This window comes from Muscardinus avellanarius (assembly GCF_963383645.1).
Source record: "Muscardinus avellanarius genome assembly, chromosome: 16".
In the NCBI taxonomy this organism is placed as follows: Eukaryota; Metazoa; Chordata; class Mammalia; order Rodentia; family Gliridae; genus Muscardinus; species Muscardinus avellanarius.
The window spans coordinates 73488837-73500865 of NC_137802.1; the positions used below are offsets into that span (position 1 = coordinate 73488837).

A 12029-nucleotide genomic window follows, 5' to 3' on the forward strand; every position below is an offset into this window, starting at 1 on the left:
GGTGGAGATGAAGGCCGGAGACCCTGGACTCTGGCTTGGGGTCCACCACCTCCGATACGCTACTGGACCCAGGCCTGCTTGCCAGGTGCCCAGGCCCTCGGTGGGTGGGCCTTGGGGGCTCTGGGCAGAGGCGCTCTGCAGTTCCTCAGGGTGCTGGGGCAAGGAGACCTCTGAGGAGACCACTGTGCCCCAGTGCCCTTGGATCTGCTGGGCTGTGGGTCCTGCCACTGCCCACGGTGTGGGAGAACTCAAGGTGCGGGCTTCTCAGGCGGAGGTCCTGGGGAAATTTTTTCTCCAGACCCAACTTTTGGAATCCGTTGCTTCCCACATCTTCAGGAGGAAGGGGTGGGCGGTGCTTCCCTGGAGGGCGGGGGCGGGAGGCCTGGGGGACTCCTGGCAGCCTGGGCAGGGCTTGCAGCTGGGGCTGGGCCACCACACTCATCCCACAGGCATGCCCCCCCAGGGTCCCCAGAGCAGGCCAGCAGGCCAGCACTTCCCTTCCCAGCCTGGAGTCCCCTCCCCCGGCTGAACACGCCTGGGGCCTGGCTGGGGCCCCTGGCAGGCCCAGCCCTGTGGTCCGGGAAGTCCCTGGCTCTGGCCACCTTCAGCCATCTCTTCCTCTTCCCATATGGACGCCCCCTGGCATCCCCCTCCCCGCCCGGTGCTCACAGACCCTTCCAGTGCAGGAGAAGCCCCTGGCTTCCCCCAGCCAGCACCTTCCGTGTCCTTCAGTGAGGAAGGAACCACCTCCACCCCAGCCGGGGCTGCCAGGGTCCCCTGGGCAGCCCCCTCTCCAGGCCTGGCTGCCTCTCTGCTGAGTCACCCTGGGTCTGGGAAGCTCCCAGAGCCAAGCCAAGCAGAAGGAGGAGCCACAAATTGGCCAGCCCCCTGCCTCTGGGCCGGAAGCCGCTGCCCTGACTCACCTTGGGCTAGCCTACCACCTCCCAGTGACCACAGCCCCTTTGGCTCCACCAGGCCCTGCCCTCTATCCCACAGGCCTCTCAGCCCTGGGCAGCCTGAGCCAGGCCTGCTGCCCAGGGGCGGAGGTGGCCAGGTGCCAGGGCGGCCGACCGGGTTGGGGGCCCACAGTGCAGCCAGACCACCCAGCAAGTGACCTGGGCGTGCATGTACAGCGTACGTGTACCAGAGCCAGTAGCCATGGCAACCTGGAGACTCAGCCGCTGGGCTTGGGAGGAGGGGGGCCCGGCCACCACCAGCAGAAGATGCAGCAGACTGGTGGGCAGCTGTGGAGTCTGGCTCACGGCAGCAGAACTCCTGGACCACCAGGGGGATGCCCAGGGTACTGGCTGAGCCCAGGAAACCTCCGTCTGACACCGAAGGCCAGCCAAGTTGGGGCCTGACCCCGCGTGCCCTGAGGGGACTTCAAGAGCTGACCCAGACAGCTCTAGCCTCACCCCCTTCCCACCTCCATCTTCCCTCCGACCCAGTGTCCCCTTGTTTACGTCGGCCCGGGGCCCCTATACTGCCAGGAGGGGGCAGACATCTCCAGGCTGGCAGGGGCCCCTGGCTGTGCTCCAGTCCCCGTGCCTGGGCAGCGTTGGCAAAGCACCCTGCTCACCTGCACCTGAGAAGCTTGATGCCCACCGCCGAGGCTGGGTGGTGATAATACTGGCAATTATAGTGGAGGTCGGTGGTGCAGGTGATGTGGCTGGTAGTAGCAGTGGTGTGAGAGATGGTGGTATTTGGCGCAGGTGTTGATGCGGTTGTTGTGGGTAATGGTGATGATTGGTGGTATGGGTGATACTGTTTGTGCTGATGGTGGTAGTTGATGGTGAAGCGGTTGATGATGGTGATGTTTGGTGGTATAGGTGATGTGGTTGGTGTCAGAGGTGATGATTGGTGGTGGTGGCATGGTTGGTGGTGGGGTGGTGGTTGGTGGTGTGCGTAATGTGAAGCTAGACGGTGTGGGTGATGTGGTTGGCGATGGTGATAGTGGCTGGTGGTGTGGGTGATGTGGTTGGTGAGATGGCGCCAGTGGTTTTAGTGATGGTGGTAACGTGGTGGCAAAGGTAGCATTCCTGAACCAGGCGTGGTGGCGCACACTTGTAACCCCAGCATTCGGGAGGCTGAGACAGGAGGATCGCGGTTCGCGGACAGCCTCGGCTACTTAGTGAGGCCCTCTACGACTCAGTGAGACCCGGTATTCAAAATAAAGAATAAAAAATAGGGCTGGGGTGTAGCTCAGAGGTAGAATGCCCCGGGCTTCATCCTGGCACCACACGCACACACAAAGGTAACATTCCTTGTCTTGCAGTAACAGGAGGGCACTGGTCCTAGCGCGCCTGAGGTACAAGCAGCCTCGGGACCCCAGTGTGATCATCCAGCCGCACGAGGGGCTTTTCCTACCACTGGCTTCTTGGGAATTTGCCCGCCCAGGGCAGCAGGGCTCCGGGTGGTGGGCGCGGGGATGTGGCGGGTGGCGGTGCTGGTGGCAGCCATGTTTCTCGCTTGCGCTGCAGGCAGCCACTTCCCAAGCTCACTCTTGCCCTGTGTCCACAGCCAGCAGCCGCCTGATGGGAAACTCTCCAGCCTCCTCTTTCATGGGCAGCTTCCTCACCAGCAGCCTGGGCTCAGCGGCTTCCGCGCACCCCAGCGGCCCCACCTCCTCCACCTCAGAGCAGCCCTACCGAGGCTCCCACCCCGCCACCTCCCAGATCTGGTTCTCCCACTCTCATGAAGGTAAGCCAGGGTTCTGGGCTCCCAGGCCCCCCACCAGCGGCCCTGCCCCACACCTGCAGCGGGGAAGCCTCCCTGCCCAGGAAGACCCTCGGGAGGTGGTAATTGGTGGGAAGTGGGGCGGCCATGCTAGGCGCTAGTCCTGGCCAGATGTGCGCTCCAGATGGGCAGAGAGGAAGAAGGGGAGGATTGGGCAGGGAGGGCTCCGGGGAGCTGTGGAAATGTGCAGCACAGCTGGGCCGGCCAGACCAGGCTGTGCCCTCCGCCATGGGCTCCGCCCTACCTCCCCAGACTTGAGGAGGCGTGGGCTCCAGATGTGCCAGCTGGGAGAGAGGGGCAGGGAGGGAGAGCTGTCAGCAGGCACAGGCGGCCACTCTGGGGCCCCGAGCAGGGCATCAGCCGCCCCGCTCTGGACACACAGTGGGCGCTTGGAGAATACCTGTCGCCTTCAGACGTCATGGCTGGTAGGAGAGCTCCCGGGCCTCCCCTGGGCCTTTCCCAGGACCCTGGTGTTGTGACCGGGGCAGAGGCTGGGGCCATGTCCCAGGCCCCGCGGTGGCTGGTTTGCACCGGGCTGTGCCGTGTCCCGTGGACTGGGAAGGGTTAAGCCCCCGGCTGGCACGCGGGAGGTAATTGCAGTTGGCAGCGGGCGCACAGGGCTCCCGCTGCTGGCACCGGCACTGCCGTAACTCAATGACTGCTGCGCTCGGGCGTCCTGTTTACAGAGCGCCGCGGACCCACACACCGCGCCACCCGCCCCATGTTCTAGGCAGGGAGATTAGCGCCCGGCACTGCTGGAAGCCAGAGAAACCTCTCTTTGTGCAACAAGAAAGGGGCTGTTTTCCAAACAGGACAGGTGACGAGTGAGGGACAGTTGTTAAAATAATCTGGGGTTTAGGCGCCGCTTGGAGTGCACATGTTGGCCAGGCGATAGGAGCAGCTCCCTTCCTTGATGAAGTGGAGGCCGCAGGTCCCAGCACCAAGCGGGCAGACCACCTGCGCCCCTGCTTCCAACCCTGGGGACCCAGAAGCCCACCAAGGGGAGATCAGACCATCAGAGCCCCACTCCCCAACTGGCCCATTGCCGCCGCCTGGACGCTCCCTCCAGGCCCCCCAGCCTTTGTGTCTGGAGGGCACCCCTAGGCTGGCTGTGGCATCTGGCTCCCAGGATATCTAGAGGAGGGAGGAAGGGGCCGGACACGGGGAGGCCACCTCAACAGAAGAAAGTGCATGGGCGCATCTGGGCCAGTGACTCAGTTTCCCTTCCTGCAGCCAGCAGTGTCCCCGGCCCAAGAGTGGAAGGGCTTACCCCCAAGTTCTGCACCAGAGGCGCCCCTTCCCGCTTCCTCCACACCCCACCCTTGGGAACCCACCAGCAAGGAGGGTGGTTGGTTTGCGGGCAGGGGCACCTGCGCTGGGGCCCGTCCTGTCCCTGGCGGCTGTGCTGAGGGTGGGCAGCAGCGGCTGCACCTACCGGGCCCCCAGCCTCCACTTCCTCCTGTGCCAACGGCTGCTGGTGGAGTTGTTTGTGGCTCACCAGGGCACCCCCAGCCCTCGGCTTCCATATGGGGACCGTTCTCAGCAGATCCCATATTCCCGCCCCAGAGCCGGGGGTGTCCACTGGGCTGCGGAAGGCCGGTTGCAGTGTGGCGCCTGGGGAGAGCGGAGTCCAGCCCTGGGTCCTGCATCCTGGGGAGGCAGCTCTGCTGGGGGAAGGAAGAGGGGCTGGTGCCCACAGAGGCCTGGCTGTGCCGCTGCCAAGAATGTCCTTGTCTCTGAGACCGGCAGCCACCCTCTGCCCACCAAGGGCACCCTGTGCCAGGTGCAAGGTGCAGTTTCCGTTGTCGATGTGGGAGGGTGAGCTCAGTTGGGTGTAGTGTGAAGGAAATGGATGCCCCCCCACCCCCGCTTCAGTATACCTGGGGCTGGAAGCAGGTGTGGGAGCTGGCGGTCCCGGGAGCAGCGTCCCCCCGAGCCGCCCGGTCTCACGTGAAGTTGGCAGCAAGTCTGTGTCTGCCGACCGCATACACCTTCTCAGCCTGTGCCTCGGCTCCCCCCTCCCCCCGCCTCCAGTTGGGCTGCCCTGACCCGGGATCCCCTCCCGCGGGGGTTCCCCTGCCCTCCAGCCTCACTTCCCAACAGGCCACGTGGTGCCGCCGGCTAGGACTCGCTCTGTGCGGCCGAGGCCAGGGCGGGCGGGGCCGCGGAGTGGCAGGCTGGCGGGCTGCCCTGGCGGCGTGCCTGGCTGCTAGTTTGACGGGGTGCCAGCTGGCTCCCGCGTGCCGGGGCCTGTTTCTCGACCGTGTGTGTTCAGGAGGGCGGAGGGCAAGGCGGGCAGGGGGCACGCGACACACTGAAGCCGCCGGGGGCTGGCCAGCACGGTGGGCCTCCTGGGCGGTCTCCTCCGAGGCCAGGCCTTGTCTCTGTCTCCGCCTCCTTCTACCGCCCCCAGGACGGGCTGGTGCCCAGCAAAGCATCCTCTGCCTCCTGGCCCCTGGGGCCTCTGTCGAGGGCAAGGAGGCCAGGGTGGGGCAGCTCAGTGGGACCCCAGGTGGGTGGTAGCCTCGGGTGCCCCCACTCTAGGCAGGGCCTCCCAGCCAGCGGAAGACCCCCCCACCTTGCCATCTGCAAGGCAGCTGCTAGAGTGGGGGCCGGGGCTTCCTGTGTCCCTGGAACAGCTGGGGGTGCAGGGAAGGCACCCCGCAGTGGGTGGAGCCGCCCCAAAACATCTGGCCTGGGGCAGAGCCCATTCGTTCAGCCCCCAGGCCGCCTAGCCTTGCTGCTCACCCAGGAAGCCTCGCTGCTCACCCAGGACTGGGGGAGTTTTGCCAGAGGAGGACTGCTTTGGACGAGGGGTGGGGCAGGCAGCGGAACTGGCCCCGGGCCGAGGTGAGCTGCTGTCCAGCCAGCCTGTCCGGGGTGGGTCAAGCGGGGGTGTGGGTGCAGTGCAGCTGGCCCTATTGTCAGTGGCCTGGCCCTCTCCCACGCCCCACCCCCAGCTGCCTGTCTAGGACCACCCACAGGGCCATGAAAGGGGATGCCTCTCTTGGGGGGCTCGGCAGGGGTGCAAGAGCCAGGGAGCTCCCACGCTGGGCTATACAGTGCCACCTGGAGGGGGCGCTGGGCACACGTGCCAGCCCAGGCTGGCTGCCTGATGGAACTATTGCTCAGTGCCACCCTGCCCACAGCTGCGGCTCTTTCGGGCCCTGGCAGGGTTCCGGTGGGGGCAGGGGCCGTGGGCAGGAGCCTGGACCCCACAGCCCCCTGCCAGCTTCTCTGTCGCCTCCGAGACCCCGCCTGGACTTGAGGAGTGAGCGAGTCCGTCTGTGTGTGGCCAGGACAGAGGTCCTGCCCGGGGCCGGCCCTGGGCGGGTGGAGGCTCTTGTGGCCCCAGTGGCACTCCCGGAGACATCGCTGGCCTGGCAGCTGCCTCGCTCCAGCCCCGGAGGCCTCCTCCTCTCATACTTATTTCCTGGGTGGTGAAGATGTCTCCCTGGCCTGACCCCTGGGCCCTGGCCCCCTCCCTCACCTAGGCCTACATGCCCACGATTTCCCTGCCCCTGCGTACAGGGAGAAGCTGGGCCAGTGGGGGAAGAGCCAGCTCCTGCAAGGTCTAGGGAAAGCCCCTAGGGGCAAGTGCCCAGACCCTGAGCTGGGAAGTGGGGTGCTCTTTGCTCAGCCGCCCCCCAACAACTCCACTGCCGCCGGGAGGGGGCTTGTCCTGAGCTGGCTGGTAACGCCTCTGGAGGTTTCTCCGGGCTCTACATGCCGGCTCTTCTGGCGGTCTCTGCTGCCCTGGGGTCTTGCTCAAGCCCCTGGTGTGGAGGCTGCTGTGGGCCCAGGAGGCCCCTGTCCACACTCAGGCAGCCACAGGGTCCTCAGGCTGAAGTGGACACAGCTTGGGCCCAAGGGAGGGGTGTTAGCCAAGAGCTGCACTAGCCTCAAGCCGACAGGTCCAGCTGTGAGGCATGAAGCCTCAGTTTCCCCATCTGAAAGCACAGAGCCAGCGCGTTGCAGGACTGGAGCTGTGGCAGCAGGGAAGGGCTCCTGCCTGCCTGTGTCCCAGGAGGGGTTCGTGGAGTGAAATCCCTGGGTCTGATGAGGTGGGTGGGCAGCTCCCTGGTCAGTGCACCTGTCCACCACCCAGCAAGTGGGGCCCCAGCACGATGCCCACAGGTGTCGAGCACGTGCCCGCCAGGAGGGCTGTGGAAGGTGTGAGCAGCAGGGCTTCTGTCCCAGATACCCAGTGGCTCCCAGCTCCCAGCTCTGAGGATTCTCAGTTGCCTTCCCCAGTAGGAAGCCCCCAAGCCCCTCCAGCCCGCCCAGTCTGTGCCACAGCCCTCCCCACAGCGTGGGGGCCTGGGCTCACCCAGACCGGGGGCGGGCTGCCGCACCTTTGTTCCACAGGCCCCCCTAGGAGCCTGGCAGCTTCCCACTCTCCCCAGCCTGGGGACAGATGGAGCCTGTCAGGCCCTGTCCCTGGGCAACTGGGGGCCAGGTCTTGGGGAGCGGGGACCAGCGCCCAGGTTCCTTGGGGAAGTTGGAGGCTTGCTGCCAGGCCTCCTTGCCCCTTAAGGGCACCCAACAGCAAGGACCCTGCTCCAGCCGCTTGCCCAAGAGCAGCAGGAGGCCCAGACCTCCCGAGGGGGCACCGGGAGGTCTCCGCCTGGGAACTGCGGCGTCTGGGAAGGATTTGCAGACTTCTGTTTACCAAAACGAGGCCCCGTAAAACACTTAACAGCAGCCAATTACGGGGGGGCAGCTGCGCTGGCTTAGCCAGCCCCCCTCCGGCCTCTGCCCCCACTCGTCCCCTCCACCCCCGTCCTCAGCTTTTGTCAAGGCTTCCAGGAGCTGCCTTTAATCTGGTAAACATCTGCTGCAGATGTGTCCCCCACACACCAGGCCAGCCTGCGCCTTGGCGGGTGGGGCGGTTGCGGGGGACAGGCCAGGGACAAGGCGTGTCCCGGGTCCTCAGCTGGCGGCAGGGGCCTCTTGGGGCTCCCTCCGCAGGTTCACCTGGAGCCTTTAGCCAGAGAGTGGGGAGTCCGTCGTCAGGCCTGAGTGTCGACCTGCGCTGCCGATCGCCCAGCCAGGATTGGGGTGCGGTGCCCGCGAAGGCTGGGGCACCACAGACGTTGTCACCTTGCCCCCAGGGTCCCCGAGTGCCCCCACCCACACCCAGACATGCTGCGCACTTTAGGCCCGCACCCACCTCACCTCCAAACTGGGGGCCAGGCGCTGTCCCACACCCCCACCCCCACCCCCGCCACGCCCCCCTGGCCTCGACCTGCGGAAGGTCGGCTTCGGCCCATCATGGTCAGGCCGGGCTACGGGGCTGCAGGACCCCTTGTGCCCACGGAGCTCACCCGCGCCAAGGTAGAGCACCCGGGCACTGGCAGCCCGTGTCTGAGCCCCGGCCTCCCGGCTGTGCCTTTCGAGGGCCTGGGGTGGGCGCGGCCTGACGTCCGCCCTGCTGTCCACTGCTTCTCCACTGCTTGGTTTCCAAAAAGGTGTTTCTCAGGGTGTGTTCTGTGGCACCCTCAGCCCACAAAGTGTTAAGAGGAGTCCCACTAAGTCAACACGCAACAAATCCTTTTACTAATTTATTTTCTGCAGTACTGGGGATGGAACCCAGGGGCATTCTACCTCCAAGCAACACCCTCAAGCCCTATTTTTTATTCTTTATTTTGAAACAGAGACTCGCTGAGTTGCAAAGGGCCTCACTAAGTAGCTGAGGCTGTCTGCGAACCACGATCCTCCTGTCTCAGCCTCCCAAATGCTGGGATTACAAGTGTGCGCCACCACACCCTGCTTACAACCCTTTTATCAAGCGTTCCATAATAAAAGAAATTTCTGGGCCGCGCGCGGTGGCAGCGTATGCCTGTGACTCCAGCCACTGCAGAGGCTGGTGCAGCAGCGTCGCAGCGCGGTGAGACCCCATCGGGAAAGGAGTCGGTCAGGGCCGGGGTGGAGCTCAGTGGTAGAGCCGGCCTCGTGTGCAGGGTCCTGGTTCAGTCTCCAGCACTGTAAAACAAAGAAATTTGGGAAACGAAGTAAAACAATCAAGTGGAACCCTGCTGCAGGCCTTGTCAGTGGGTTCACCGCGACCGCAGAGGGGGTCCTGGTGCCTGGGGGGCTCAGAGCATCAAGGACAGCCGTGATGGAGATGTGGCCTGCACCGCCCCTCCCAGGGACGGCTGCCTGCAGACTCAGGGTCTCCTCCTCCTTTTGCCTGGGAGGCTGCAGGGGCTCCTGCTCCACCCAGAGTGGCCTGAGAAGTCAAAGGGTGTCAGGAGCTCTGGAGACAACGGTGGTATCCCCAAGAGGAACCCTGCGGGGGTTCCTGCTCTCCATGGGGACTGTTCAGAGCAGCTATTGGCATGAAGCAGAGCGCCCCGCCCTGCCCGGCCCAGCTGGGCCCTTCTGTAGTGTGGGAGGGGCAGCCTGGCTGGGCGTCAGCCTCAAGCATCAGCCTCTCAGCCCCCCCGCCCCGTGCCTCGGCCTGTAGGGGCCCCCACCAAGTCCCTGGTGCACTGCCCTGAGACCCGCACACCCACGGCCCCACATCCAGCCTCTTGCATCCATTGGAACAAAACCAGAAGTTGGACTTAGCCCCAAGCCCTGGGCAAGTACCCAGGCTCTGAGGATATCCGGTCCAGTGTGACTAGGGGAACCTCAGCTCTGCCCAGCTCCCCCCCCCCCCCCATTTAACAAAGGGCACCAGGGTCTGGCCAGGAACAGCCAGACATCTGGCCCTGGGTGTGAGCCAGGTGGGGGGGGCGCCACTGTTGTGCTGTCAGCTGCCATGGAGACAGCGGTGGGCAGGGTACTTCCAGCCAGGGCCCTGGGGGGTGAGTCTGATGACTGACTCTGGCCATGGCCCAGGTCCCCGTATCCCGCCGACCCTGGTGGGGAGGGACGGTGGCTGCTGGAGGCTCTGGCACCTCAGCATCCAGGTAGCTTCCAGCCACTAGTGTCCCGGCCCAGAGCGGCCCTGCAGGTCCTTCTGGACCTACCCTAATGCTGACTCTCATGGCGGGGTGGGGGTCCCAGGTGACCAGCGCCACCGAGGACCAAGGCCCACTGGGTGGGAGCAGCTGGTCAGGGCAGCCCTCAGAAGAGGGACGGACCCTCCGGTGTGAACGCCGCCTGTGGACTCTGTGCCTCAGCTCCCCTTGCAGACCTCCCGCCGAGGAGAGGCGGGCAAGGGGAAGCTGGTTCTTCAGACACCTGTGGCTCGCGGCAGGTGGAAACCAGCCGCATCCAGTGGTCCAGCCCCGGCAGGGGCCTCCGTGCAGCACGGCTGGGCCAGGGTCTGTCTGCAGGCTGGGGTCCTCTCTGGGCTGACCTCTGCCTTCACGCCCCCTCCTCCTGAGACACTCCTCTCTTGCCCCGCCAGGAGGCTCTGGCAGCCCCTGGTGCTGCTGGAAGGGTGCAGAGGCCCCCTTACGGCCTCCCCTCCTCCAGTCTCCCCTCGCCCCAGCCCGTCAGCAATTCAATTTGTGCCGCGCCAGAGGGATGGTATTAGTCGAGTCAGAGTTAATATGATGTATTGATGGGTTGATTTCCCACCGGCGGGCTGCATGCCTGGCTTGGCAAGCGCGGCTCCTGGGCCACCCACGCGCTTCTCGCCTCCCTGGGGTCGGGGTGGTGTGGCCAGGGAGCCGGGCACTGCCTCCCAGCCAGGCTCTTTGCTTCTCTAGCTCCCGCGTACCCCAGATTTTCAGGGAGTCTGGCATCCACCTTCCTGCCCGTGAGCCACTTGGATCACCATGGAAACAGCAACGTTCTCTACGGGCAGCATCGTTTCTATGGAACCCAAAAAGGCAAGTACCGCCTGGGGCCGGGCGTGGGGTGCCGGGCGTCCCGGGGGTGGGCCGGGGCCACACACAGGCAGCCAGCCTAGGAACCCTCCCCCCAGGCGCCAGGCCCAGAGGGCCCCTGGCGGATGTAAACCCTGGGCCCTGGGACCCTGGGGCCACTGTCAGGGGCAGGCGACTGCCAGGCCCTGGAGCCTCTGAGACCTTGGGCTCTCAGCCCTGGTAGAAGCAGCCGAGGGACCAGTGTGGCTGCCTCGCGCCCCATCCCCCCGCCTTCCAGGGTCTTGGGCCCCGGGGAGCTGGAGAAGAGATTGCCCAGGGCAGCCTGCATTTCCCCGCTCGCTCTCCTGTCCTGAGGCCCCACCATGCTGACAGTGGCCAGGGGGTGAGGGGTGGATCAGAGCAGTAGCCCAGCGAGGGAGGATGGGTAGCTCAGCCCTTGGCAGCAGGCTTCCCCAGAGAAGGGGCTGAGCTTGGGTCTCTCCGGGGAGAAGCCCCTGGGGCTGGTGAGGGTGTTCCAGGTGCCCACAGGGCTCGGGCAGTGGTGGCAGGTCCAGCCCAGGAGCCTGCAGAGGAGCCCGCCTGGCAGGGGTGGGCAGAGGGCAGCCTTGGCCTCCAGTTGAGTTCTTCCTGGGGGGGGCTACCTCATTTGCGTCTTAGCCCTCCTCAGAGCACCTCAGGCCTGGGGGCTGGGGCACACACTGGGCTAGTGGCCACTTTTCAGATGACCCATGCTAGAACGCCATCTCAGACTTGGGGTCCCATGGGCTAGAATGTGTGGCATCAGGAAAGGGCTGGGGTGGGTGTGGGGCTCTTGTCATCCCAGCACTCGGGAGGCAAAGACCGGAGGACCTGGGTCACAGACAGCCTCAGCTACTTAGCGAGGCCCTTGGCAACTCAGTGAGACCCTGTTTCAAAAAATAAAAGGACTTGCCGGGCGTGACGGTGCGGGCTTGTAATCCCAGTGCTTGGGAGGCTGAGACAGGAGGATCGCCCAGGTTCGAAGCCAGCCTCAGCTACTTAGCGAGGCTCTCAGCAACTTAATAAGACCCTGTTTCCAAATAAAATATAAAAAATAGGACTGTGGGTAAAGCTCAGAGGTAGAAAGCCCCTGGGTCCATCCCCAGTACCACAAAAATAAATAAATAAAGATAAAAAATAAAAGGACTAAGAAATAGAGCTGCAGGTGCAGCTCGGAGGTAGAATGTCCAGGGGATTCTGTTATTATCCTGGACAGATCCCGGTGCCCCAGGAAACCAGCTCTGGCCAGAACTCTGCTGCCCACAAGACAGCCCCTCAGGGTGGACCCCCGAGCCCCCAGTCAGCTCCGCGGGCAGCTGTTTTGACACATGGTCAGGGGCTGGCAGGTGGCTGGTCCCAACTCCAGAAGCCAGACCCCTGAACCAGGGCTTGGGGACTCCCTCTGGGCAGTGGGCCTGCTGGGGTGCCCACAGCCCCGGCCAGGCCACTCCTCTTTCACAATATTGTGGTGGAGCCTCGTCCAAGAACATT

General features: G+C 64.7%; 1 protein-coding gene across 2 annotated transcripts in view; it reads left to right on the forward strand.

Moving 5' to 3' along the window:
- BAHCC1 (BAH domain and coiled-coil containing 1) overlaps positions 1–12029 on the forward strand; it is a gene marked incomplete at both ends in the record, with an annotated part of 60894 nt that overhangs the window by 23533 nt on the left and 25332 nt on the right. For both annotated transcript variants that reach the window (XM_080712547.1, XM_080712546.1), the window contains 2 exons: positions 2525–2700; positions 10401–10523. In XM_080712547.1, coding sequence (XP_080568673.1) covers positions 2525–2700; positions 10401–10523 — 299 coding nt within the window. The remainder of the gene's footprint in view (positions 1–2524; positions 2701–10400; positions 10524–12029) is intronic.